Source organism: Carassius auratus, chromosome 7 (assembly GCF_003368295.1).
Source record: "Carassius auratus strain Wakin chromosome 7, ASM336829v1, whole genome shotgun sequence".
Classification (NCBI taxonomy): Eukaryota; Metazoa; Chordata; class Actinopteri; order Cypriniformes; family Cyprinidae; genus Carassius; species Carassius auratus.
The window spans coordinates 7,049,806-7,073,933 of NC_039249.1; the positions used below are offsets into that span (position 1 = coordinate 7,049,806).

The 24,128-nt window shown below is 35.7% G+C and overlaps 1 protein-coding gene across 1 annotated transcript in view; it reads right to left on the reverse strand.

Annotated features, from left to right (window-relative positions):
- Positions 1 to 24,128, reverse strand: part of LOC113105686 (ADAMTS-like protein 3) — a 152,575-nt gene that overhangs the window by 69,351 nt on the left and 59,096 nt on the right. Inside the window, exons 4-5 of the mRNA XM_026266920.1 lie at positions 7,194 to 7,321; positions 907 to 952 (exon numbers count right to left, since the gene is read on the reverse strand). Coding sequence (XP_026122705.1) covers positions 907 to 952; positions 7,194 to 7,321 — 174 coding nt within the window. The remainder of the gene's footprint in view (positions 1 to 906; positions 953 to 7,193; positions 7,322 to 24,128) is intronic.

Genomic DNA, 24,128 nt, shown 5'->3' on the forward strand with positions numbered 1-24,128 from the left:
CTAAATCTAAAATATCTTCATCTGTTTTCCGAAGATGAACGAAGGTCTTACGAGTTTGGAACGACATGAGGTTGAGTCATTAATTACATAATTTTCATTTTTGGGTGAACTAACCCTTAAAAGTTACAACTCATCCACACCCTCCTAAAATGCCTTGTTTAATCACGCCTCACAACTTACTTTGTGGGAAGATTTGCCTAGGGTCGCTCAAATATTTACTCAAAGAAAGAAGTTGTAACTTTTATTCTCGTTGTAGTACTGTTGCCACCACCATCATGTCGTGGAGATGCTGTGTATCTCTAGATGTTAAGGGGCGAAACATTTCCGTTACATTCTTGAGGTATTCGGCCAATCACAATGCACTGGATAGCTGGCCAATCAGAGCACACCTAGCTTTTCAGATCGATGAGCTTTGTAAAAATCAACTCGTTTCAGAAAGGCGGGGCAGAGAGGAGCAACAATAATATACAATATGAGGAAATTCATGTTTTTTAACTTTAAAGAACATAAACGCATTGTATTACACCAAATAATGTTATATGACCCCTTCAATACTTATTAACACAAATTAATGCCTTATTCTGCATTACCATATTTCAGATCCCTTAATCCTACCCAATACCTAAACTTAACAACTACCTAACTATAATAAGCAGCAAATTAGTAGTTTATTGAAGCAGAGAAATTTTTGAATAAAAAAATGCACTATGGAATTTAAACTACACTCACACTCTTACTGGTAACAGGATGAATAACCAAATGAGTACAGGTTATGTGTATGAGGGTACTAGCTCCAATTGACCTATCGGTAAGCCCCTCCCCTCAAAAGCAGATCAATAGGACAATTCTATGCAAACCTCTTTCTGCAGACACAGATTGCCGGTGAGCCTCATAACACTGACTTACTGTATTGCTGCATGTTCTGTAGCGGATGTTCCTGCCCTCACAGTTCCTGTGGAACAAACACAAAACAAGAAAATCTGATATGTTACAAAGTCATTGTTCTTGTTTGTGGCGCAGCCCCTCCATCTTTTGTCTCAATATCACAGTACATTATCAAGGGGAAAGGAACATCCTACTATTTATTCCTACAGTATAATTTTCAGACCTGCTCTTGATTGTTCTCTCTTTAAACTGCTCACTTGTTTGTGAGACTCTTTGTCTATCTGTGCGCTTCTTGAGAACCTAAAATGAATAAATGCTATATAGAAAAAAAATTCCCTCTACAAATTTTTTTTTAATAATAATTACTATTGTGAAATATTTTTCAGTATAAGTGCATTTAAATAATAATAATAATAATAATAATAATAATAATAAACATGAAACTATTTGCAATTTGTGATTTTCTCCAAAAACATGAATCCAGCTACAGTTGTATTAAATATGCAACAATGTGTATTGAGAAGAGGATGTTTAGACACAGAAATAAAGAGAAAACCAGAAAGAAGAACAACAGGATATTGACTTTCTAAATTAACTCAGCCTAAAAACATTAGCCTATCATATTTCAGCTTATTAATTCCGCTCAGAAGAGCAGCAGTCACCCTAAACAGAAATGGTTCACATCACAAGACTTCTAAAGGGTAGAAGGAAGATGCAACCAGACTGTTATTAAGATCTCAATCTTTCTCTGCAATCGTCCTGCCCTTGAGCGAAATGATGTAGGATGAAATTCTAGCATTTATTCACTGGATACTGCACAGTGCACTGCATACTGAACAAAACAAAAACATAACTACCATTTGGCAATCAGATCAAATAATTAGTCATGCAAGAGAATGCAGCTCATATAGATTCAGTGATCAATCACAGTTTGTAATTAAAATATATTACAAACAGTTCTCTTGAAAAATATGATTACAGCCTAAAATAAGTGTTTTCTATTGCAATATGTTTTTTTTTTTAAAGAAAATGTATTCCTGTGATGGTAAAGGTGAATTGTCTTCAGTTTCACATTATAGTGCAGAAACAGGGTTATTACAGTTAAATACTAAAACGGAAATTAAAATAAAATATATACACAATTTTCTATTTGAAGTAGTTATCAAGAAAACTAATTACTAAAAGAAAAATGAATAAATCATAATTAATAATAAAAACTACATCTTTAAATCTTTAAAATAAATGAAAATGGTAAATAGAAAAATAGAAAAAGAAATTCTCAATATGCTGCTTCATATTCCGATACTTTGGTTTTATTTTTGAGAATTGTTTAAAGAACATAAATTAGATTTTTTTTATTTTGTATATTTTTGCAAAATTTTTGACACTTTTCTTTTTTTACAAAATTGTTCTGACCCCAAGTTTTTTAAACAGTAACCCACAGTAATTAACAATTCAACAAGTATGCACTGCATTCTTAAGGCTGCTTCAAGGGGCAGAATAGAGTTATTTAGTTAAGTCTTTTTCTATGTTTCATTCTTCTCTTTCAGGTCATCTGTAGCCTTCCCTGTCTCCACTCCAAACCATCAATGTCTGTTATTTCTGCTCCAGTGCTCTTTAACAGGTGCTCTGGCCTGTGTGCAAGCGATATTGCTCGGATGCTACGATTCAGAAAGAGCGTCTTTGTTCGCTGACCACATAATCAGCTGTGGAATCACTTCCAGATCTTCCTGTAATCAGCAGAACGCAATCACAACACAAGCTGGCCCACCGCTGCAGCTCTTCTAAAGTTCTACTGACAATAAACAAAAGCAGGAAGAGAGCCGAGGTTATTCCAGTAGCACACAGAAAACTCATGATGGTCTGTTTAATATCTGTGCAAGACATTTTTCTGTGGACGAAATGGCCTCACATATCAAAATGCTTATTGATTTGAAGAAAAAAGAAAAATTTGAATAATGAATTCCCAAACTATGTGTCAAATTAACTAAAGAACAATATATATTTCATAATTGTTCTGTTTTTCCTGTATTTTGATCAAATAACTCTAACCAAGGAGAGCATAAGAGTTCAAAAACATAAAAAATCTTGGCCCCAAACTTCTGAAGGGTTTTATACAGGGGACATTAATAAAAGTGACTTCAAACTAGGGCTGGGCGATATGGAGCAAAAAATATATCTCGATATATTTTGCTATATCTCGATATACGATATATATCTCGATATCTTTACAGGAAAAATAACCCCCAAAAAACTACTGCAAAAACAAATATGGCAAATATTACATGTTAAGGGGCCTATGAAACATTTTATTTTTTTCTTCACCATATGTTTTATTGTTACCTAATTCTGTGTGCATAAATGCATAAAAACAACTTAATTAGTTAAAAACAATTCTTAAAATAGCCTTATGTGAAATGTTTTTTTCCCTTCAGAAATTCTGTGTATTTACATTTTACTGATTATCAAATGAAGGCATAAAACATTCATTTAATTTATCTTTTAATTATTTAAAGGGGATTTACTATTAAAAATAAAACATGGGAGAAATGTTGTGTGATTATTCCTTATAAAATTATGTTCGTTTCATTTTAATAGTAGTAGTAGTGGGCTATCTACATTCTGCTGTACAATAGTAATAGATTTCTGTCAAATACTTTTATTTTGACGGGTTTACCTTTACAGTTCTGTGTATGTGATACCACAGTCTATGATGTGATATGAGCTAGTCTTACTCAAATCAAACGGTCAGATGCTCATGAAGTGACTCTCAGTGCAGTTCTGGAGATGTTCCTCATGTGTTCACGTCTTTATTTAGAGAGAGGAAAGACAATGTAATCAGCGCGAGCGTTATGCGAGCTTCCGTGTTTAATGAATGAAGACGCGCTTCTGCTCCATTCGTTGACACAGACACGCAGAACATGCAGGATTCATATTTAAATAGACTTTTCCGGGTTAATATTTGCAGATATTAGTCCATTTCGCGATTTGATGTAAGTGCAAAAAAAAATTTGACCAATTCCGTGACATTCCGCGTTAAACTGTAAATTCCATTTTTATGACTGGATTCCGCGATTCCGTCCGCGTTTCATTGGGCCCTACAGTAGACATCTGCCTGCCGTTCGCCCTACGCCTTAAAACTGAAGTATCTCCATATAATGGAGCCAGTTGTCTTTTTTTTTTTTTTGACTAGTTCTCTACACGCGAGGTGAGAGGGGACAAAAGCAAGGAGGCGGGGGGCGAGCACAGCACAGGGAAGGCAAACAAGCAAAGTGGCGGAATCAGAATATAAACAATATATCGATATATACGATATGTCAAAATCCATATCGTGTTTAAAAAATATCTCGATATATTTTAAATATCGAGATATCGCCCACCCCTACTTCAAACCATTCTGCATTATGTTTGAATTTTCTTGGAAAAAAATGAATCTTCACACAGGAAGCATTTAATTGCAAATCAATGAGAACAATTTTACGTTGAGGGTCAGCAGAAGCATTTCCAATGAGACCTGAAAGCAAGCCATAATTGGCCCTTTCTCTTGTTTTCAGTCGGATCTAACCGGTCAATTAGATTTAAATGAGTATCGCGGCTTAAATGGCGCATGACTTCCATTTTCTGTGCATTGCTTTAACTCTTGGCATCTACCCTCCAGCGATGAAGTAATGGGCAGTGTGAAACAAAAACACAACTGCATCCAACACAACAAAAAAAAAACAGATATCTATCCCAGTATTAATGTGCATAAACAATTCTAAATAAGTCATTCATTGGGTGATTTCCACTGCTGTGCAATCAAAACATTGTTTGCTTCAGCGAGGTCTGCACACCTGGAAAGAGCTATCCGTTAGCGTTCCCATTCATTTCAATGGCAATAAGTCAGTCGAAAGTACATAATATCTCTCAGGTTTGGAGCCAATCATCGGAGTCGTAAATGGCATGTGACTAATTACTCCAAAGCAGTAGGAAAATAACATCATGGCAGCATTGATTGGCTAATGGGACTCAGTACTGTACCAAACCTTTTACTAACAACTGAGCCGGAGTTGGAGTCATTTTTAACCCTTGAGTTTCATGTCTAAGACCGGCCCACTTTAGTTCACGACTGATTATAGCGGTTACAATAATGTAATTTCTCTACAGCCTTGTAATTCATTATACTGTATTTTTCTACAGCTTTATTTTTGTTTTTTTACTGGCCTTTTTTGTACTGGCCTTTCAGCGCCACCTTTGCACCTTCAAGCAGTTAGGAGGTGAAAATACTGTGAAAATACACACACAAATGTCAAGAAATTTGAAAGCATAACAACTGAACATCTATGAAACCTCGTTGGTTTAATTTAAGATTGCCATACTGAACGAAATTTGCACCATTGCTTAAGTGTTGCTCAAAATAATTATCTGGTTTGAGTAGGGCAATCTTATATGAAACCAATTAGTTTAAAAAAAATCTACTTTTATTAGTATTCTGAACTTTCATTTTCTTTTGAGTTCCCGAAACTGACAGATTTGAACTACTCTGAATTGTTTCATTGCTTTGAGTTTAGTTGGCTGGGACTTCTTGCATATATATTCAAGTTTAATGTTAAGTAAAATATTAAAGCTGCAGTCGGTAACTTTTGACGCTCTAGCGGTTAATAAACAGAACTGCTTGTGTCTTGCGGAAGAACATCGTAGCCGGAACTATCTCCTCTGTTTATGTCTATGAAGAATCACAAAGGTACTGGGTTACTCCGCCGCGGTACCCCCGAAGCAATCTAAAATAGTCCGAATATAAACACTTATTATAGGTGCACCCTAGTGATTCAGGACAAGCCAAAAACACGGTTTGGAAAATGGATTCATGGTGTACTCGCTTATTATATACATTTTTCTACATTTTGAACATAAACAAAGATACGGACCGCAGCTCTGATTGGTTGTTTCTTACCGGGAGCGGATTAATTTCTGCAAATGGCAATAGGACCACTGGGAGGAGCCAGAGGAGCTTGATTTTTTCACAGATTATCTGTCTCATATTCTACTGTCAGGACATAATGACAGGTTTAACAAATATGTAAAAAATATATTTAAGGATAGGAAAATGTTCTATTTTAACATTTGAAAAAACAGATATTTCGCCTCACAAAGTTAACAATTATAAAGTTAGCAAACTTTACTTTTTAGTCAGCAAAGTTTACATTTTGATGTTCAAGAAACTAAAATTGGCTTAAAACAAAACAAGCCAATTAGCATTTCAAAACTAATATTATACCCAGAAAACACATTTTGCCGTATCCATGAATGATTCAATTCTCTTGGCTTCATTCTAATGACAACGACTTCGCTGTAATGTATTCTAAATCATGTAAATTATGCACATGCATAATTAATGGCATGTGTACTTACATTATTGTTTGAGCAACAAAACTTTTTTTCCTTTCCTTTAGAAGGAGTGAGTGAGGCAGAAATAGAAGTAGAATTAGAAGGAGGGAGAAACACAGACTGTTAAATCCAAAGTATCTGTCATGTTTTCCATTCTTTCTGGAAATTATGCACTTCTCTGTCCTCTCTGAGGTCAGCCATAACCATGAGCGGCCTGACATCACAATGACAGATATCTGCTGCTGACGACTGAAATCAACTGTGGCACTGTCATATAAAGCACAATAACAAAACAAACACAGATACATATTTTTACTATGCTTGGTCTGTGTGAAGACAGATAACAAATAAATTCAGTTCTCAGAAAAGCATTGTTTGTTTGCGGAAGCCATTTTCTTTGATATAATGCAATACAATTCAATTATATTAAAGAGTGACTAAAATGTACAAACTTTTTGAAGCACATGCACACTGCGCAAAAAAAAAAAAAAAAACATAAAATAAAATCCTGTTAGATCTGATTGCTAGTGATTCAATACAAAAAATGTAATAATAATTATTATTATTATGGTGATATTGTTTCAGGTATTATGGCATGAAATGATTGCTGCCAGTATATTTTACAGCTTACAACTGTAAAGTGTATCAATTAATATGTAATAGTCAATATAGCATTGCAATTGAATGTATCGTAAATATATCATTTAATTAGAGTGTAATACTGTACAGATATGTTGCTGCCATAAAGCAATCTGCCATCTTCACAGAATTCCGTGCATGCTCACCAAACTTACACACTGTACTCTCTTACATATAGTATAACTTTCGCCTTATTAGAAGTCAATGTGCCATCAGAATAATTTTGAAACAGTGGCTTTAAAGGAAGGGTTTGTGTTTGAGGTGTCATGGAGATATAAATGCATGTATGTGTATTCACTCACACTCCGTTGAGACACCTGCGTAGAGAATACGAGGCTCCGCCTCCACAGGTGCGAGAACAGTCACTCCACGTGCCCCAGGCGTCCCAACCAGTGTCCCTCTCCTCATCCGAACGGGTCGTTCTCGAGGACTGCAAGACACAAAAACATCAACATTTACCAAGTTGCAATACATATTTATGTTAAACATTTTCTTAAATCCAAGATTAAAATTCAGAATTCATTCTGCATTGCAGTCAATTTCTGATGTTAGAGGTATGAATCTGAATGACCATGCATTTGCTGATCTGTTGACAATTCAATGGCTATCGTCAAAAGCTTGGTTAACAACATTCTTCAAAATATCTTCTTTTGTGTACAACCAAAGAAAGAAACTCAAACAAGTTTGGAAGAACTTGAGGGTGAGTAAGTGATGACAGAATTTTCATTTTTGGGTGACCTATCCCTTTAAGTGAGTGGATTCTGTTTGGCTGTCAATGTTTGTATCGCTCATCAGAAAAAGAAAAAAAAATATTTTGTGCTGTTATCGGTATAATTTTGACTTTTCTTTTAAATGTAGGTCATGTCAATCTAAATATATATATATATATATATATATATATATATATATATATATATATATTTTTTTTTTTTTTTTTTTTTTTTTATATATCTTCATCATTATAAAGTACCGTCCTTGGTGTGAATGGCCAGTTCAATGCCCTCTATTTTTGGTCTTACAATTCTCGTATTGCCCTGAAAAATCATATCGCTATTGCTGGATGAACTTTTTTTTTTTTTTTTGAAGAAAAACACTAATTGATTTTCCAGTATAATTTATGTTTGGTCATCCACCCATCCACTGAGCTGCTTCTTTCTTCCCACCAGTAATTCCCTCTTGGACACCGGCTACACACTGACCTTGAACATTAGCCAGGCTCCCAGCACTCCAGAATACTTCTGCTGGATTTCTTTACCCACTCAAACTCTCCTGTGTGTTGATACAATTTATACAGCAAAATATACTCATGTCTAACTCTGACCGCCTTTTTATTTGGTGTCAAATCAATTGAAGCTCACATTTACTGAACACAACCTCCCATGTGTCTGATCCCGAAAGCAACCAAGACTGTAATTAAACAGTAAGACACGAGAGACTTGTGTTGTGTCTAGGAACAACTCTGTTCAGGAATCTCATTTCACATAAGATTTAAAAATGACATGTCAAGACTGACATCACTGATTTTATTGCTTCGTAAGCATGGTGGCATTTTATAGACAGTCTGAATTTTGAAGAAAATTAGTTGTTAATCCCCCCCCCCCCCATTTCAGCACTGGAGTCTCTTCTGTTATGTGTAAAGACTGTCTATCCAGCAAAGCTATCATGTGGTTTTCTTTAAACCTAGTGCACAAAGGATAGTAACTATCTTTACGGCTTTAATTTGGTTTGTTGGAGCTTAAACTGCTGTTGTGTTCTAAAAATGGAGTGAAGATCATTGAAAACTAAATTATCTAAATGAAAACTAAATCTATCGTCCGTCCATCCATCCATCTATCTATCGTCTGTCTGTCTGTCTATAAGTGTCTATCTATCTATCTATCTATTTATCTATCTGTCTGTCTGTCTGTCTGTCTGTCTGTCTGTCTGTCAGTCTATTGTCTATCTATCTATCGTCCGTCCGTCCGTCCGTCAGCATTTATTTGAAATAGAAATCTTTTTTTTACATTATAAAAGGACTTTACTGTCACTGTTGATCATTTAATGCATTCTTGTGTCACAAAATTACGAATTTCTTTCAAATTAATAAATAAACATAAATCTCCCTGAGCCCAGACTTGTGAACAGCAGTGTACATCTATTTTAACCAGGCTCCTCTGATGGATAATGTGCAGTTGTTCTGTGGGAAAGGCCAGTTTCTTTCGGCATTCTACAAATTCTTGCTCATTTTCGTTTGGAAAATGTAACATCTCTGCTTGTACAGTTCTATTACCATGAATGTGTGTGTGTAGAGGCTTTCTTAATTTCACATGTTGGACCGCAGTCCTAGTTAAACTGCCCGTCAGTAGTCGCCAAAGAAAACAGACAAGCAGCAGTGGGCTTTGACTAGCTAGCCTCGCAGCACTGATGGGATGTCAGCTTTTACAATGATCTAACAGCAATCCATTTCCCTGAGGACTAAACTTTCCAGTCAAGAGAGATGCTGTAAATTGCCCTCAGATTAAATTTCAAATCCCTATTGTTTTAAAAGTTACTAGCACAGGTTCTTCCTCTATAAGACTTCCTGACCTCTTTATGGTTTCTCGCCAGGCTCACCAGGTACAAAAGCAGACGGTTTACTCCTGTCTCCTCTTATTACAAATCGCTGACCTGAAAATGGGACCTGAAGAGCTCACATCAATGTCCACACTCATTTGGTGTCTATGCTGAAGATGAGGACCCTATTGGCTAATGCTAGCTAGAGGTTCGCTTAGTTCAGGTTTCATTAGCAATGGTTGTCAAGCCCTGTGTATAAACAATGGTACTCAACAGACATTACATAGCGATAGAAATATTTCATTCTGTGCTATAGTTCAGTGAGTAACACCTTTAAAAGTACTTCCATTTAATTACATTAAATGTTATTTAATAGAGCATAAAAGTTATATACTGTATAATGTACATTTTTTAATTATTGTAAAAAAAAATATATATATATATATATATATATATATATATATATATTATTTAAACCTTTTATATAATAATAATAACATTAAAATTTATACAATTATTAATTAGAAGTAAAAATGTGACTAAAATAACTTTGAAAACACATGTAATATATATAGATTTTTTTGTACTTTTATTTTTAATTTTTTTAGATTAAGTTATATGTTGCTTTAATTAATTAAATAAATAAATAAAATTTCAGCATGAAGGCCGTTTCCAGTAGTGAGACAAACTACTTGAGTCCAGAATGAACGAGAGAAAGTAAATGACAGAGAGACCATGCAACAAACGCGTGACTCAGAAAACCCACAATATTCAGTGTTGTTTAATAGCCTCAGCAGCGCCCAGTAAACGACACACCAGAGATCCCAGCGAAAATCTGAGAAAATAAGAGCAGAAGATGGCAGACTGCACTGGCAGCCACACACAGACGTGCTGTTCAGCGTCTCCACAGCATCTCAAGACTGAGCTCTCCGACGGACAGACGTGTCGTTTCACAACACTGGCTAATGCAGCTCAGAGGAAAACCAAACACCTCTCTCCGGTTACGCACAGATTTCTGACTTTGTTTACATTATGATTTCATATTGACTTAATATTCACTCTTTGAATTCAGATGCATACACACTCTCGATGCCAAACATAGCCTGTCATTATTTAATTCAACTAGAATCTGTAAGTCCAACAGATTTAAATGAACCTCGTTTATGTTTCTAGTGTTTGTTTTAATGAAGTGAAAGAAATTTGTGTTACGAAGGTTGCGAGGCCAAAACATTTCAGTAAATGCTGGATTTCCTGAAAGCTATGGCAGCGTGTGGGAATTTCTCCATATTATTTCTTGTGTCCAACACCTGCCTGCAATCATTCAGTTGTGTGAGAGTTGTTTATGTATTGTTCTGTATTGGTTTAATGAAGTGAAAATTGCTAAATAAACAGAATCTGAATGTTTAGTTTGTGTTTCCCCATCATTATGACAATTTAGCATTTTGAGCGCAAGTACATAGAGCCTAATTGGGCCTCAACATACCCTAAATCACTCCTTATAAAATAATAACGTAGACCGATAAGGCATCTATTTTTCATGCATCAAGTTTAAAATTTAAATTCCCTAACCTGAAATAGTAAACGTTGCTATGTACATAACTTGTTCAGCACAGTTTTTGAATGATGACAAACGTACATTTCCATTAGAAAATTTCATCATTTTGAAAATCAGGTATTTTTATATAAATATAGGAATCTTAAAAATGACTTTGAAATTGAAAGACAGAAAAAATAGTAAAATTTTTTACTTATATTAAAATAATCCTAAAATTATTTTAAACCAATGCATTTCACCATTTTATATATAATTAAAAATGTTTTCTGCTTATACAGATGAAAAGCTTCAACCTATTTCAGTTAGCAACATTTTAACATTTAACATTTTTGTTCTAAAATGGCAAAACCTAAAACTAAATTATAATTTTATTTTTATTTTTTTTTTTAGAAAATCAAGTTCATTTTAAATCAAAACAAACTATACTAGGATGAAAATGCAATAAAAAATTCTATTAAGATTCAAAATTCGATTAAAATCATCCTAAATTCATCATTCTGTTTTCTTAACTCGGTGTATTTTTGCAGAGGTAAGCATTTTGTGATCGAGTTGGGAATTCAACTTCCAGGTCAGTGCAATGCACTTCCTAGCAACAATGAAAGCAATGTTTGTATATTTTATTTTGTGGTTGTGTCTGAGATTAAAATCAGTGCAATTTCCTAAGAGACAACGCTCTGAGTCCACTGGAAATGGAGTGTCCAATATTTTGGCCACTGTACTTCTAAGCTCTTGCCAACATTTCTAGCTTTACTGCACCCAACTGTAGAACTCAATGTACTTTTTTCCAAGCCAATATTTCTCTAGTACGTCTGGATTATAACTATACAGCATTAATGTTGTTCAATACATTTAGTATATAATCCAATTGAATCTAAAGCTGAACTTGATTCAAACAATTGCTTTGATCCAAGTTCTAGAGAGAGCACAGTAGGCAAACAGAAAGGTAACTCAAAAAGCCAGCAACACTGCATTGTTCAGAAAAAAAGTACTTGGTCTATAGAGACATACATTTCATATTCCCATGTCTCACTTGATTTGTCAACACTAGGAACTGAGTGAGCTAAAAGTATATTTTGGACAAGAGTGCTCCAGAATATTGAGCGACCTCAAATAACTTCTCTATACTTGTCAGTTTAGGTAAAGCCTCTGATTGCCAGGACTGCTCCTTGGGAAAGATCTTGCTTGTAACAAATAATGTGCTTGTTAGATAGATCATGTTTGTTTGTCACTTGCGTTCTCTCCTCCAGGAGTACTTTCAAACAAAGATGCAACAAATCACGGTTTGTGTAGCCGAATAGTCACTAGATGAATTACTATAATCAGTTTATGGCAAGGAAAAAAATACTCTACAGTGGAGCCTTTTCAGCCAATATTGCAACATTAATGTAAATGTTAGCATGAGGTTCATGATGCAGAGCTTTAACCCAATTTTAGAGATGCATAAATGTTGAATTTAGCAAAAAAAAAAAAAAAAAAAAAAAAAAAAAAAAAAAAAAAATATATATATATATATATATATATATATATATATATATATATATATATAATTATTTGAATAGATTATATTTTAATGAATAAATGCAATAAAATGTTAACAAAATAAATGAAAGATCTCTCAAATTGACCAAATTTCTTTTGAGAACTTGGCAGTAAAAGTAACATTAGAAAAACGCAAGTCTTACATGCTCAATGTGTAGTTTTGAATTACAAATTTAAGGAAGATTATACAGTATTAATGAATCAGAGCCTGTTCTCTGCCAGATGCAGAGTTCCTGAGCGTCCCTGCTAGCGCTGCTGTACTCAAGATGGCCAAAAAATAAAACATCATGACTGATATTTGCATGCAATTCTTATAAACATACCATTACATAGCATTAAATCAAATTCGGAATCATTAATCAAATTTAAATCAAATCAAAGGCTCCCTCCACCCAATTGTTACGGTCTCTATTATAAAAAGGCGTTGAAGATGAAGATTACATTGAACCGTAACAGTTTTCCCCCACGGCACGTCCTCGTGCCTACAAAAGTTCAACAGAGGAGGTAGGGTCGGGGTTAAGGAGGTGGGGGTTAAGGAGGCGGGCGTTGGGCAGGCAATGGAAAGGGAGCATAGTCCATAGTGCCAGAGAGGGATGGAGGGAAAGAGGAACCAGGAAGAAGCCTGGAGCAGGTGTAGCCAGATAGCAGATAGCCAGAGACCAGCCAGGATTGTGGCTGACCCCACCAGGGGAGCTGATGGAAGAGGAGCCAATGATGGAGCCAAGCAGACGGAGAGTCAGGGTAACACTGAGTGACTGAGGATGGAGGCGTAGTCGGAAAGGAAGGAGAAGTCTGACAGAGCCAGAGGGATGGAGTGACGAGGCATAGCCAGCGGAGTGGAGTCCCGAGGCGGCGGATGGTCGAAAACTGACCAAGATGGAGCCAGAGGGCAGAGGGAGCCCGGTGGGATGATTGGCCACAGTGGAGACGAGGGAGCCACCTTGGCTCCTGGCTCCCTCGTCTCCCCTGGGTCGGAGGATCGAATTGGAGTCTCAAAGGCTGGAGGTGGAGACAGGGGACCCTGGGGTAGCCGATGACAGGAAATCTCAAAGCACAACCAAAAAACTGGACATTGCAGGCTGAGAGTGAGCTGAGGGCTCTCCTGAGGCAGCAGAGACAGGGCTGATGGACTGCCTGGCTGATACAGAGGAGGAGGGAGTGGGAGGCTGGGTGGGAACACAGAAGGACATGAGCAGGGCAGAACCAGTGGAGACGCAGGAGCTCCAGGGCAATATTTCTCCAAACCAGTCTATTAAGTCCATTTTAAAGATGTCCATAAGTTCCTCTGAATACAGTCCAGTGACCAGTTGCAGCTCACCCTCAGGAGCAGGAGAGTGGGCAGGGCATCCCTCCAAGCCCTCAATCTCAAATAATCCAAAAAATTACTTTAATTATAATCCACATGAACACAAGGAAGAAACTCAGGGTAGCAGAAACACATGTAACATAAAACAATAACCAACAAACTACTAAACAGACGGAAGACTTTAAGTAGGGCAGCTGACGAGGGGAAAACAGGTGAAGAGAGTTAACTAATAACTAACGAGAACAGAACAGAACCATAACACACATATTTTGGATTCAAAATTTTTATTTTTACTGAAAGGCATTAATTGTGCACTACAGACATTAAGACATCCAGGGTTTTGAAATGTGCCTAAAAACTATTTTAAATACTACCTGTAGCACTAGACTGTCCCTTAATGAACACAATAAGTTTAGCCTGTTATAATTAGTTTTGCGTGATTACTCAGTTAACAATGGCATGACAACAGGAAAAAGTTATTTTATTTTTTAGTTTTGGTGGGCCTGGTCTTCTTCATACTTATTTTTGACTCTAACTACCATAATAATTTAAATTTAAGAAGTTATTACATATTTTATTATGAGCTTTACCAATATTCCATTTTCAATTAGCCATTTAAAAACTAAGAATACCATCTAAACTAATAGAATTGTAGTCAGAACTTTAAATAGTTCGTGAACTGAACCAACACTGGCATTGTTTCAATCAAAATTTACTCATTTAACTTGTGTGCATAATTAGAATAATCGCAAAAACATTTGTGACTAAACCACTGTTTTCATACCATGTGTTCAAGAGAATAAAATCATCACTTCCTGGTGCAAATCATAGCATAATAATGAAAGTTTCTGCAATTGAGGACGCCAGGACGCAGACAAAATGCGATAACAAACACTGCAATGTCATCTTGCATTCAGTGATATTTGGGAACGCAATCTTTATGACAGTTATGGGAGGTGATTATACCATAAACTGTAAAAAAACAGTAGTTATTCATTTGGTGCCCGAGTCTGAGCAGAAGTTATTCATTTGAAACCCGAGTCTGAGCAGTAGGGGGTTTCTACTGCACAATGAATACATTTTCTAATCACAATTATAATTATGGATGCCACAATTATGTAATCGTTCAAAGTGGCAATTAATCATTCAAAGTCCACTTATTTTATTCTGCATGCTTACGATGCATTTTTTTTTATTTTCTACATTATCTTAAGGGTTTTCCGTTGTTTTAGTTTCTGTATTATAATAGTGTTGATATTTTTGCTTTTTTAATAATTTAAAGAAGAAACCAATCCAATGTATATTTGACATTTGAGGCTCAATACTATAGAAAAACACCAAAAGTTTTTCAGTCAGTGATTTCAACTTATTTCATATAAAAATACAGCATGCAGTTGCATCAAACAATGGCATAAACATCATTCGATGTAAATTCTGGTAACCGAAATTAATAATCGCAATTACAATTTCAAGGAAATAATCGACAAGTATGATTTTTGACATAATCCTGCAGCCCTAGCAGTAGTGATTAATTTGGCGTCCAAGTCTGCACAGCAGTGATTTATTTGGAGCCCGAGTCTACAGCAGTGATGCATTTGGAGCCAGAGTCTGTGCAGTAGTGATTCATTTAGAGCCAGAGTCTGCACAGTAGTGATTCTCAAAACAGTAGTGATTAATTTGGAGCCCGAGTCTGCAGCAGTGATTCATTTGGAGCCAGAGTCTGCGCAGTAGTGATTCTCCACACAGTAGTGATTCATTTGGAGCCCGAGTCTGCAGCAGTGATTCATTTGGAGCCAGAGTCTGTGCAGTAGTGATTCATTTAGAGCCAGAGTCTGCGCAGTAGTGATTCTCCACACAGTAGTGATTCATTTGGAGCCCGAGTCTGCAGCAGTGATTCATTTGGAGCCAGAGTCTGTGCAGTAGTGATTCATTTGGAGCCCGAGTCTGAGCAGTAGTGATTCATTTAGAGCCAGAGTCTGCACAGTAGTGATTCTCAAAACAGTAGTGATTAATTTGGAGCCCGAGTCTGCAGCAGTGATTCATTTGGAGCCAGAGTCTGCGCAGTAGTGATTCTCCACACAGTAGTGATTCATTTGGAGCCAGAGTCTGTGCAGTAGTGATTCATTTAGAGCCAGAGTCTGCGCAGTAGTGATTCTCCACACAGTAGTGATTAATTTGGAGCCAGAGTCTGCAGCAGTGATTCATTTGGAGCCAGAGTCTGTGCAGTAGTGATTCATTTAGAGCCAGAGTCTGCGCAGTAGTGATTCTCCACACAGTAGTGATTCATTTGGAGCCAGAGTCTGCAGCAGTGATTCATTTGGAGCCCAAGTCTGAGCAGTAGTGATTCATTTGGAGCCAGAGTCGGCTCAGTAGTCATTCTTTGCACAGTAGTGATTAATTTGGAGCCCAAGTGTAAGCAGAATTGATTCGTCTGGAGCCAGAGTCTGTGCAATAGTGATTCTCTACACAGTATTGATTCACTTGGAGCCAGAGTCTGAGCAGTAGTGATTCATTTGGAGCCAGAGACTGCACAGTAGTGATACATTTGGAGCCAGAGTATGTGCTGTAGTGATTCTCTGCAAGTAGTGATTAATTTGGAGCCTGAGTCTAAGCAGTAGTGATTCATTTGGAGCCCGAGGTTAAGCAGTAGTGATTCATTTGGAGCCCGAGTCTGAGCAGTAGTGATTCATTTTGGAGCAAGAGTCTGCGCAGTATTGATTCATTTGGAGCCAGAGTCAGATCAGTAGTGAATCATTCGGAGCCAGAGTCTGAAAAGTAATGATTCATTTGAAACCAGAGTCTGCGCAGTAGTGATAGAGGTGGAGCCACTGTATCAAAGACTGACCTAAACTCATTCACAATCATGAAACATTTTTGTAAGCATTTTTTATTCATTTAGATTTGTCTCAGTTTTTGAAATTCACAACATTGATTCTGTTTCTTTTTCCTTTTATTACTGTGAAGCAGCTTTACTCTCTATAGTATAAAGTGCTATAAAAATAATGGTGACTTGACAATTGCAGCTTACCAACAGCAATTACTGTAGCTTCCGCTATTCTTATTTACAACCCACTTGAAAAAGGGCTCAAAGAGTTTCACAACATGTGCTCATCTTGTAAATAATATAATTAAAGTATAACTTGTCTATCTTCATCAGTTGCCTTCCCACAGTAAACATCTTTAACGGAAACATAACAAATCGGATTTGAAAAATGAAGCCATGTTTTTGCCTAAAGCGTATAGTTGTCTCAGAGAAAAAAATAATAATCCAAATTTCAGTTTACCTCAATTTGTTCTGCCAAAACAAATTACACAAATGTATGGGAAAAACACAGCTAAATGTAAACACTTGCTAACAGTAGCTTATCCTGATTGTCTATCATGACCAAACATTCACCCAAAATATACAAGCATATTACTCAAAATGGGGAGGTGGTTTACAGTAAGTTGCTGATTTACTGGGTAAGCTGTTTTCATAAAACTGGTAGAATAGCAATGCTAGCATTAGTTTTGACATGGTTTTGCACAAAATGCTTCTGGCTAAATACTATATTGCAATAATATTGCAAAAAGTTGTTACTCTCATCAAAATCCAGACATACTGTATTTGTTTAGAACTGTTTTGGACTATTCGCTCTCATAAAATATGCTTGATCGTTGTATATTTCTCTCCTTGTTTAGACAAAATAACTTTTTCACTGGACAAAGTTGTAATAGAGGACTAACATGGAAGCAATGGATTTAAATTAAAAACGTCTTGATGGATGGATTGTGGATGGATAAAGATGATAGACTGGAGTGGTGTGGATTACTTGTGGATTTTTGTGATGTTTTTATCTGTTTGGACTCTCATTCTGACGGCACCCATTCACTGAAGTGGATCCATTGGTGAACAAGTGATGCAATGCTAAATTTCTCCAAATCTGCTAGAGTTTAATCTGCTATGAAGAAATAAACTCATCCACATGATGGATGGCCAGAGGATTAATTTATTTAGGAGATTCTCATTTTTGGGTGAACTATTCCTTATTAACAGGACCATGCTTGAAAAGTTTTGGCATCTGCACTTGTATAAAATGACCTATGTCGCTTTGGATAAAAGCTTCTCTCAAATGCATAAACATAAGTCCTATATGCCACAGACATACACATACACTCAAACACACAGTGGCTGGCCTGGCCGGACAGTGAGTGGGTGTGAGAAGGTGATAAGCGTCCCTTCGGCTAGAGACTCTCCATTGGGACCTGACCTCCTCCCAGTCTCCCACAGACCACCAGTGGAATTTGCTCGTCAATCATATCTCTCCTAGCTCCAGATGCATGTGCGTGTGGGGGCGACGGATGGATCAACAGGTCCATGAGATTCTCGTCAAACTTTGGACGGAAAGCAACGGCGGTCGGGGACTCGGCTAAACAACACTTTAACATCTGGGTGAGCTGGCTGCCGAACACAAACTGACTGAGCGAAGGGGGGAAAAAGGGGGTAGGAGAGGTTTGGAGGGGAGTTTAAAGGAATAGTTGACCCCAAAATGAAAAATCTGTCATTATCTACTCACCAGCATGTCGTTCAAATTCACTTGATTTTTTTAATGGAACACAAAAGGGCTTTTCACACTTGCAATTTAAAATTTGCCAAGCTGAAAAAAAGGAACAGTTTAAAGGGGTCCTATTATGCTTTTTGACTTTTCCAACCTCAGTAAGTGTGTAATGCTGCTTTTTGAGCATAAAAAACATCTGCAAGGTTACTAACTCAAAGTCCTCTCTAGGGCTGCCATGATAACATATTTTACACTACATGATTATCATTGCTAAAAGAATTCACAATAAAAATATATCATTATATATAGAGAAATCTTGAAAAAAACAAGTAAAAAATGTTAACACAAAATAAAAAAAATAATATAAAGTATAAGGCTAGTAAAAAAAAAAAAAGTAAATTTGACTTTGAAAATATGCACAAAAAAATTATTAAAAATATTTTAAATATTGTTTTTTTAAATAAATGAGAAAGTTTCAAGTAGACATTACAAATTGTAGCTTTAGAAATATTTTATTTGATTTTAAAAAAAATACACAAACATTTAGGCTACAACGGCCTACCATAAACTATGGAAGAAGACAGTTTGAGAAAGATCTCAGTATTGTTTGTTCATACAAAGATAGTCATTGGTAAACAAAACAGCTTTGATAACAACTGTCCTCAAAATACCTTCTTTTATGTTCCAAAAAATAAAGGATTGAAACAACATGAGGGACGTGAGAGGAAAGTATGGCACAATTTAAAATATATATATATATTGGAAGTTGCAACAACATTTTCACCGGAGGAAGAGATAAACGCTTAGAAAGGCCCATATAGCTAGCATGATGCCTTCTATTTCTAGATGACAAAGACAAAATTTACCAGTACTACGACACTATGCAAAGGTTACCGGTACTTATCTGAACTAACATCATGATCACTGCCACTAATGAAAATGTTGATTTTTCACTCGGTGCTATCCAATGACAGTAAAAAATGAAAATAAAAATTATATATATATATATATATATATATATATATATATATATATATATATACATGTGTCATTATTGTGCACTGCTGATGTAGACTAGCTCCAGTGCTCATTGCTGCATTGCTAAATGATAGCAACTCACCAGGACACTTCACCAACTCTCCACTCATTCTCCTCGGACCATGCATTTAATTGGCTTTGACGGCCATCAGTTCTTGGCAAATCCTCATTTGCCCTCTCACGTCTGGCAGGTTCGAAATTATATGGCTGCGGGCCATCATACATGGCTCTTGCCACCTCTTCTTCATCCCAGTTTTTATCGCAACGTTACATTGTCCTAAAATCGTTTTTTCAACGTGTACCACTTGCATAAACACTGCGTCCGTAGGCAGTATTATCCGTAGAGGCTGTCATTGTTGTTTCGCGTCCTGTGTAACATCGGAACTAGGAGTACATCAATCTAGTACGAGTTCACGGGTGGGAAGTCACGGGTTTGACTGCCTTTCCCGTGCACTTCCACAGGTTTAAGGTTGTAAAAACATGGGTTACTGGTTCCCTGGAACATGGCATCATACTAGGCTTAGGCTACCTTTCCTCCACTTCTCTCCGCTGTGAACTCATCATTGAATTGCGTAAAAAAAAAAGTTAATACCAAAAACTTAAAAAACTGGTCTTTAAGACCATTTTTGAGACATTTTAAAAATGATATACATATCTTGAGTGATTTATGTACACATTCATTGACAGTGGTGGTTAACCTGTAACATGACCTTTTAAATATAGGTAGGTTTCATAAAAATGTATAATTGTGAGCAAATAGCTGAGAAAATTGCAAAAACTAAATCATATATCTATCTGGATCCATCGTCCAGAAATCAGTTTATTTTTGTGATTTTTTGAAGCTTTTACTTGCTAACAAATGGCTAAATGGGACAACAGATGTTGTCTGGGACATAACACGTCATCATGTCAAAGAGCTTATTTTCTACAATAATCCAAAAGCCAATAGGAAAAATCATATTGACTTTTTGTTGAGGGAACCAGGTTGATGCGAACTTCTGGGTTGGCCTACAAAATCATGCAATGAAACATGGAAAGCATTTAAGAAAACCAATTGCTAAACGTGGATCGAACCCACTGTTATCAAAATCTTAATCTATGGGAATGAAACCATTCCAATAGTCTCCAAGAAAACACTCTTCCAAGTCACCCCGCTAAAATCCCTTCCCGCTTTTTTGACTCACTTTTTCAGATGTTTGCTGGCAATTTCATCCAGGGGGCTGGTTACTCTAACAAGCTGTGACAAACACAATTGCGTTCTGCTAGTGACGTGAAGATCAAAGTTGTCAGGGAAGCGAGCCATATGGCCAACGCATGTATGGCCTCAGAACTCTCAACATAATCAGCCACTGTCTGATCTTCTGCACGAGACAGAAATTGAAGCCAAATGTTTAGAGGTGTTCGGCAAAAGCATGAAATTTTCCTAATGCATTGCACAATGTTTGATAATTGCTGCTTAATAGATTTGTCTATATTATAAAGCTTCCAGAACACAGCAGGTTTTTATGTTATAACTAACAAGAATTAGTTGAACATATCTTGCTGTTAAAGCTCTGTTTTAGACACTATAACTCAAAACTGCTTGTTGCCTAGCAACATTAGTTGCCTTCTTAGACACCTTTAAACAAATTTTGGAGACAACTTTGAAAGCATCTTTTATGCAGAAGACAATCCCAGAATGCACGCTCATAATTTTTTTGCAAAAGATTGCTTTCTTTGTTCTTTTAATCTTTCTATTCATAAAAGAATCCTGAAAAAATAAACAAAAAATAAAGCATCATTGTAAAAAATGTTTCTTTAGCAGCAAATCAGCATATTAGAAGGATTTCTGAAGGATCGTGAAGACTGGAGTAATGATGCTGAAAATACAGGTTTGCAAAAAAAAATAAAAAATTCAAGTAGAATACAACTTTTAAATTAAAATAATATTTCACAATATTAAGTTTTGAACAAATAAATGTAATCTTCATGAACATAAAAGACTTTCAAAAACTTGAAAAAAAAAACAAACAGATATTTTAGAAAAATAGCTGAACCAAAACAATGACTCTGTCACTTTGTGCCTGCAAAGGTTCAATTTGAAATCATCACTAGGCGCTTATATAACATGTTGCAGCAGCTATATACAATCAGAAAAAGCAACAACAACAACAAAAGAAATATGGAGGTCTGTGAGAAACTAAAAGCATTGGCAGCAGATGTATTGTTGACGAGAGAAGATAAAATGATAAGGTGTCTGCAGTTTTCTCCTCTCGTAATTCCAGGATGCTTGAAATGAGAAATACCAGACAGGCTGATCCCATTCTCCTGCGCGCCTCATGTCTCTGTTCTCAGCATCGCTGTGAGACTGCAGAGGTGGTACACGTCTCATAGCGAGAGACACAGAGACAGACCGGATGAAAGACAGACAGGCAGAGAGAAACAAAGCCAGAGATAAAAACTAAACTCCCTGGACTCTATATCTGAGTTGCCTATAGCCATCTATACTGCCTACATACAGTAGGTATCTTAACTGACTGACTGATTGGAACTCTCTACATTGCCAACAACTCAAGAAACCACAAATCAACATGAAATGCATGAGAGACTCGACTCACAACTAAGCTGAACAGAGTATGAACTGACACTGACATGTTGCTTTGCAGACACCACAGCATAAGAATAAACATACATAGTGCACACAAATACAAACCCGACTCCAAAAAAGTTGGGACACTGTACAAATTGTGAATAAAAACAGAATGCAATGATGTGTAAGTTTCAAATTTCAATATTTTATTCAGAATACAACATAGATGACATATCAAATGTTTAAACTGAGAAAATGTATAATTTTAAGGGGAAAATAAGTTTTGATTTGTTTTAGTTTTTTTTCAAAAAGACCCAATTGCAAAACATTAAATGATTACATCTTGGACGGTTTGTTTGTTTTTTTATCAATTCAATGCATTACGAGATTCTCAATTTTGGATTAGTAATGAAAATGATTTTTGAGAAGATTTTTGCATTTGTTGTTCACAATATTAATGACCTTTAAGAATATATATATTTTTTTTATTTCGTGAATGATAAATTTCACTCAGAAATTGCTTTTAAAATTCACAAAGAATCAAAGAAATAGCAAGTAGCACACTGAATTACACATAAAAGCTTGAAGATCGGTAAGACTGAAAAAGTATTTTCTTGTAAATGTACTCTATCAATCTTTGTTTTATTTACTTCTTTGAAAACTCATTTTTACAGTGCATGCGAGAAGAACATTATCTGGCCTTATTTGCTTCAGTATTATGTTCTTCTGTTCAGGGCTTTGGACCAAGCAGCACATACGAGGCATAGTTCTGGTTTGGCGAAGGGCGTCTCATGTTTTCATTAAGGTGAGAGCAAAACCACAAAATAGGTCTCTTCATCGAAGACCTGGCACATTAACGCAGTGCTGCATCTGGGAGAGCATAACAGGAGCTTAAATTAGCTCACCTCAGCTCTTAATATTAATTGATTGATTAATATGGAATTGGGCCTGCAACTACAGTAGACAGCTGCAGTTTATAATACAACAAATATAATATACACTATTAAAGAGCCAGACACTCTCTAGGCCGATAAAATTTAAAGACACAAACACTGTCTAGTGGTGCATGCCTGTGTAAAACTCACCGCCACAACGTTAGTGTGTTCTGGGTGGTTTCCAGATCATTTCTATGTGGTTATGAAGGTGTTCTGAGAAGTTGCTAGCATGATGGTATGTGGTTGCCAGGGTGTTCTGGGTGGTTTCTAGATGGTTAAGTCAAAAGAGCCCACACACAAGTCTAAATGATATTATGTAAGTCTGTGTAATTTTTCAATTGGTTCTAGTGTTCACAAGGCAGAAATTACATGAAAAAAAGTAAAAGTCCAAAAATCCATACAATTCATTCACAGTGCGGGAAAAGTCATACAACAAAGTTTAGCATAGGATAAGAGGTCTAAATTAATATGTAATATGTAAATATGTATTTATATTTAGAATAATAAATAAATAAACATTTGTTTACCTGTATAACATGTGACCATTAACCAACATTGGAAAACTGTGAAGAAGCCAATGTGATGTTAAATTGTGTTACAATCTCAAGGGGAAAGTAAAAGTGGTTCAGCTGACAAAATTGTAGTATAGCATGAAAACGTCATGGAATTTGGCCAATTTTGGATGAATAAATCAAATTGTTCCACCAAATTTTTAACAAAAATATAATAATAATAATAATAATAATAATACTTTAATTTAAGAATTGTTACACATTCATTTGATTAAATTCTATTTATATATATATATATATATATATATATATATATATATATATATATATATATACAGTTTTCAACTTATTGATTAGACAACCTTTAAAAAATATTAAATACTGTGGTGATGTACAAAGTTTTGACAAAAAGGTTGACTTACATTTTTTTTAAATAAATTAATTAAAACAGAAAATTCGGAATTCTTTTAACGAAAGACAAGAAATGTAAAAATAAAACATGATTTACCAAAAAAATAAAAAAAATAAATGATTTCATAGCAACTTAAAAAGTACTTTTTTAATTAATAAAATTGTTGTTAAAATGTATACAATTTCCACAATTTAAATTTTTTTGATTAATAATATTTTAATTTTAACCATTAACATGGAATCTAGAAAAATACAATGAGAAAAATTTGGTGGGGAAAAACTGCAAATAATTTCAAAGGGAG